The 5,760-nt window shown below is 50.7% G+C and overlaps 1 protein-coding gene across 3 annotated transcripts in view; it reads left to right on the top strand.

Annotated features, from left to right (window-relative positions):
- The window catches only part of Nek8 (NIMA related kinase 8), a 13,242-nt gene that overhangs the window by 3,667 nt on the left and 3,815 nt on the right, over positions 1-5,760 (top strand). For 2 of the 3 annotated variants that reach the window (XM_029483746.1, XM_029483745.1), the window contains exons 2-8: positions 2,363-2,568; positions 2,809-3,041; positions 3,250-3,381; positions 4,233-4,441; positions 4,577-4,656; positions 4,730-4,911; positions 4,992-5,142. In XM_029483746.1, the coding sequence (XP_029339606.1) occupies positions 2,363-2,568; positions 2,809-3,041; positions 3,250-3,381; positions 4,233-4,441; positions 4,577-4,656; positions 4,730-4,911; positions 4,992-5,142 (1,193 nt within the window). Of the gene's footprint in view, positions 1-316; positions 460-2,362; positions 2,569-2,808; positions 3,042-3,249; positions 3,382-4,232; positions 4,442-4,576; positions 4,657-4,729; positions 4,912-4,991; positions 5,143-5,760 lie in introns of those variants that run through there. The other variant, XM_029483747.1, reaches the window with a different exon arrangement.

The following is a 5,760-nucleotide window of genomic DNA, read 5'->3' as shown; positions in this document are numbered from 1 at the left end:
AAAAAAAAAAAAAAAAAAAGTCCACCAAGGAAGGTGATCCAACAAGCAAGACATTGTTAAAACAGTTAATGAAGTTTGAGCAGTTATCAACAGCAGGAACTTAAGGAGTCCAGGTGAGGTGGAAGGTCAAGACTTGAAGAACTGAGCCTGGCTTGGTGGCACACAGATACCTTTAATCCCAGCACTTGGGAGGCAGAGGCAGGCAAAAGTCTGAGTCCGAGGCCAGCCTGGTCTACAGAGCAAGTTCCAGGACAGCCAGGACTACACTGAGAAATTCTTGTTTTGACAAAACAACATCAGCAACAACAAAACCAAACCAAAAGATCTGAAGAAATGAGGACCAGGTAGAGTCCTTCTGGTAGATGAAGTAACATTTGCAAAGACCCTCACGTGGGAAAAATGTTATAGCAGTCGAGAAACTGAGAAAAAGACTCCTGTAGTTGGAACGTGGTGAGCAAGGTAAGGAATGTGGTTGTCACGGAGGGTGGGGACCAGATTATGATCTTGTAAACCAGAGAAAGCGGTCGAGTTGACTTAAAGTATAAAGGCGAGAGGGTTTTGTTCTTGTTTGTGCCAGGGATTGAATTCATGGTATCACAGAGCTACGCCACAAACCAGGGAAGAATTTGAAAGCTGAATGCGATATGGTGGTCCATACCTGGAATCTCAGCAGGAATGGTGGAGGTAGAAGCTGGAGGATAGGAAGTTCAAGGTCTTCAGCTAAATGTGTATGCTTCAGAGAAAGTTCAAGGTCAGCCTGGGCTCTGTGAGAGTGCGACTCTGAAAACAAACAGAACAAAGGAATCAACTAACCTGACCCCCGTGTTTGAAGGACATTCTCAGGTCGGGGCGCAGCAATAGAGGGCCCTGGATTGGAGTGCCAGCTCGGACAAGGAAACAAAGCTGGGTGCCATTGTGGCTGCTATGTAGGGGCTAGATCTGGTGAAGGCAGAGAAGGACCATTTTAGAAGGCTCGGGGAGATTGTTGAAGCTTTTTGTGCCCACTGGTGTTTTACTTAAATGTATGTCAGAGTTAGAGTGTCAGAAGCCCTGGAACTGGAGTGACAGACAGTTGTGAGCCGTCACGTTGGTGCTGGGAATTGAGCCTAGAAGAGCAGCCAGTGCTCTAACCACTGAACCATGTCTCCAGCCCCCAGGGGACATTTTTAAAGTAAGATATTCTTGTCATTGCCAGAGGCGACTAAATTATTGATAGCGCTGAAGTTTGAGGTCTTTGCACAGGCCTGTACGCAGAAAAGAATTTCAGAAGCCTGAACTCTCAGCTCTCAGAAAGCTGGGCTTAGGGAATTTAAGGCCAACCTGGGAACACTGAGTTTTCAAGGCTACCCCATGCTGTGTAGTGATGCTCTATTTCTAAATCCTGAAACCAGGAGCTGGAAAGATGGTCCGGTGGTTAGAGCACTTGCACTTGAAGGTGACAGAGTCCTATTCCAAGGATCCACACACACGGCAGTTCCAGGGGATTCAGGACCCTCCTCTGGCTTCCGTGGGCACAAACATGTATGCAGGCCAAACATTTATGCATATAAAATAAATGTTTCTAAAAGCTAAAACCCAAAACAAAGCAAACTGTTTATGAATGCATTGTACAGATTTATATATGAAGAAGGCATTTTTTTTTAAAAAGTAAAATTCCTAGTTTTACGTAGGTCACAAGGAGGTTAAAAATCCCCCCCAAATTTCCCCCCCCTTTTTTTTGAATTATTTATTTATTTAATTTATTTTATGAGTACACTATCACTGTCTTCAGACACCAGAAGAGGGCATGAGATCCCATTACAGATGGTTGTGAGCCACCATGTGGTTGCTGGAAATTGAACTCAGGATCTCTGGAAGAGCAGTCGGTGCCCTTAACCACTGAGCCATCTCTCCAGCCCCAGTTTTCCCTTTTTAAAACATTTGTTTTTATTTTATGTGTCTGTGGAGGTCAGAAGAGAATGTTGGAGCCTCTGAAACTGGACCTGCCATGTGGGTGTGGGGAATCAAGCCCAGGTCCTCTGGAAGAGCAGCCAGTGCTCTTAGCGACTGAGCCATCTCTCCAGCCCAAGATTTATATTTATGATTTTAATTTTGTATGTGAGTGAATGCCACCGTTGGAGGCCAGGAAAGGTCATGAGATCCTTTGAAGCTGGAGTTACGGTGGTTTTGAGCCTGCTGGATTAGATGCAGAGCCATCTCTCCAGACCATTTTGTTCTCCAGACAGGGCCTTGAACTTCAGATCCTCTGTACCCTCTACCATGCCCCTCTTAATCATCTAAGGACTGTGTGGCTCTGGGCCGCTCTAATCTAATGTGTGGCTGGAGGCTTAGTTGGCGCCTGCTCGGCGCTCTGTGTCCCTAGGATTGTGCACCTGTGCCTGCGAAAGGCCGACCAGAAACTGGTGATCATCAAGCAGATTCCGGTGGAACAGATGACCAAAGAAGAGAGGCAGGCGGCCCAGAACGAGTGCCAGGTGCTCAAACTGCTCAACCACCCCAACGTCATCGAGTACTACGAGAACTTCCTAGAGGACAAGGCCCTCATGATTGCTATGGAGTACGCACCAGGTAGGATGCTTTGCCTCAGCCTAGAGGGGCCTTCCCCCTCCAGGTGAGCCGGACACCATTAGGCGCCTTCCCTCTGGAGCCGACTTGGCTGGAGGCCAGACGTACAGAGTTCTGGCCTCACTTGTGTGTGGCCATGACAGGCTCCTCGCCCTCTCTGCTTCTAGTGTCCTGTTCTATAACAGCCGCGGGTTGTTCCCATTGTGGTTGAGTCTTGGTCGTGATTGGTTCTCTGGGCCACAGGTGGCACCTTGGCCGAGTTCATCCAGAAGCGCTGCAACTCTCTGCTAGAGGAGGAGACGATCCTTCACTTCTTTGTGCAGATCCTGCTGGCTCTGCATCACGTGCACACACACCTCATCCTGCATCGGGACCTCAAGACACAGAACATCCTTCTTGACAAACACCGCATGGTGGTCAAGATCGGTGACTTTGGCATCTCTAAGATCCTCAGTAGCAAGAGCAAGGCCTACACGGTGCCTAGACGTGCAGGGGACACTGGGGGTCCTGAGAGCTGAGGCTTGCTCCACAGTCCTGCCTCTTCCCCTTCCCTCAGTCCCTGTCTAGATGGCCCTGAAGAGGGAGCCCCAAGGCCTGCTTTGAGAAGCTATCCCCAAATGAGTCTCTGGCCAGAGCCTCTGCCCCTCTCCTCCCAGGGCTGAAATACAGGCTTCCCTCCTGCAGGTGGTGGGTACACCATGCTACATCTCCCCTGAGCTGTGTGAGGGCAAACCCTACAACCAGAAGAGTGACATCTGGGCTCTGGGCTGTGTCTTATATGAGCTGGCCAGCCTCAAGAGGGCCTTCGAGGCTGCAGTGAGTACAGACACCACGAAGGGAATGGGAACTCTAGCTCCTTTGCCATAGCTCTGACCACTTCTGTGTTCCTTCACTTGTGGCGGGCTGAGGTACCATCAGTCTCCATGCCTGCTGGTGGGTTCCCCTAAGGCCAGGGCCTCTCAAGATCTTGCTCAGCTCAGCCTATGGTAAGCCTTGAGTCCTGCTTTAGCCTGGGAATTCCTGAGGGTATGGCTGTGACCCCTCTGACTCTTCCATGAGATTATAGACATTCCTAAGAGTAAGCCTGAGGTTTCTTAAAGCCCCCCGGGGTTTCTGAGGACATAGCTGAAGCCTCTGTGTCAGACTAGGAAGTTCTGAAAGCAGTGTTAGGCTCTCCTACTATTCTGCTTTTTTTTTTTTTTCCCTGAGGCAGGGTTTCTCTGTATAGCCCTGGCTGTCCTGGAACTCACTTTGTAGATCAGGCTGGCCTTGAACTCAGAAATCCACCTGCCTCTGCCTCCCGAGTGCTAGGATTAAAGGCATGTGTTAGCAAGCCTGGTTTTTTGTTTTTTTTTTTGTTTTTTTTAATTTTATGTATATTATGTATAGTAGTGTTCTATCAGCATGTACTCCTGCAGGCCAGAAGAGGGCCTTATAGATGGTTGTGAGCTACCAGATGGTTGCTGGGAATTGAACTCAGGACCTCTGGAAAAGCAGCCAGTGCTCTAAAGTGCTGAGCCATCGCTCCAGCCCCACCCCCCAAACTTTCTGGCTTTTCCAATTAGACTGCAGCTTCCAGCGGGTAGACCTGTTTTTATTCTGTCATTGGGGGTACTACAGAAGAGCCCAACCCAGCACCTTGGCTACCCCGACTTGTGCTTTCACAGAACTTGCCAGCCCTGGTGCTGAAGATCATGAGTGGCACTTTTGCACCCATCTCTGACCGGTACAGCCCTGAGCTTCGCCAGCTCGTCCTGAGTCTGCTCAGCCTGGAACCTGCACAGCGGCCACCCCTCAGCCACATCATGGCGCAGCCCCTCTGCATCCGGGCCCTTCTCAACATCCACACCGATGTGGGCAGCGTGCGCATGCGGAGGCCTGTGCAGGGAGATGGGTCCTGGGGCGGGCACCCAGTGAGAACATAGGTTTGGGGCTAACTGTTTATTACGTGTTAGTCACGTAGGACTGTCAGAGACAGCCCTTGTCCTGAGGCCCCCTTTGTATTCCGCAGGGCAGAGAAGTCCCTGACCCCAGGACCACCTATAGCCTCTGGCAGCACAGGGAGCAGGGCCACCAGTGCCCGATGCAGGGGTGAGTTCAGGACCAGTGGCTGGACTCCCTACTATTTCCACTACTAGTTTAGCCTCAAACTCTGTCTTCGCAGGTGTCCCCAGGGGACCTGTGAGACCCGCTATCCCGCCACCACTGTCTTCAGTCTACGCTTGGGGTGGTGGCCTTAGCAGTCCCCTGAGGTTGCCAATGCTCAACACGGAGGTGGTCCAGGTGGCCGCCGGGCGCACGCAGAAGGCTGGTGTTACGCGCTCTGGACGCCTCATCCTGTGGGAGGTGAGCAGGTTGGCAGTGGCCTTGGACTGGTGAGGATGGGAGCCCAGCAGGGTTCTCAGGAGTTATCCACTCCTCTGCAGGCCCCACCCCTGGGAGCTGGAGGTGGCACACTCCTTCCGGGAGCGGTGGAGCTGCCTCAGCCCCAGTTTGTCTCTCGTTTCCTGGAAGGCCAGTCAGGTGTGACCATCAAGCATGTGGCCTGCGGGGACCTGTTCACCGCATGCTTGACAGGTAAGCTTGTCCGGGGAGTGTCCTCTGGACAGACAGGAGGAAGCCAGACAGTGTAACTTCTCTCATCCCAAATAGGTCAATTAATATTTCTCTCTCCTAAGAATTTACTCTTTCTGTCTAGTAGTGGCAGCAATTTGTTGACTTCAGCGCCTTTTCCTGGCATAGTAGGTCTGGCAGTAAATGTGTTATAGTATCCCCATTTGATAGATGGGAAAAATAAAGCTCTCACTAGTTCAAAATGACACACTATAAAGGACCACCTAGCCGGGCAGTAGTGGCACACGCCTTTATCCCAGCATTTGGGAGGCAGGTGGATTTCTGAGTTCGAGGCCAGCCTGGTCTACAGAGTGAGTTACAGGATAGCCAGGGTAACACAGAAAAACCCTTGTCTCAAAAAAAAAGGGGAGGGGATCCTGTGTTTCACCCACCCCGCCCCACCCAGCTTCCTGCTGTCCTTCAACCCCTTTTCAATACTTCAGTGTGGGCATTCCCCAATCCACTCTCCCACCCCCCCCCACCCCAATACTGGAGATTGAACATAGGTTCTTATAAATGATGGGTACGCTTTCTACTACTGAGTTACAACAATCTTAAGCTTGCTTGTTTTTTTTTTTTTTG

This window comes from Mus caroli, chromosome 11 (assembly GCF_900094665.2).
Source record: "Mus caroli chromosome 11, CAROLI_EIJ_v1.1, whole genome shotgun sequence".
Taxonomy (NCBI): domain Eukaryota; kingdom Metazoa; phylum Chordata; class Mammalia; order Rodentia; family Muridae; genus Mus; species Mus caroli.
This window is presented reverse-complemented; position numbering and strand designations above follow the sequence as displayed.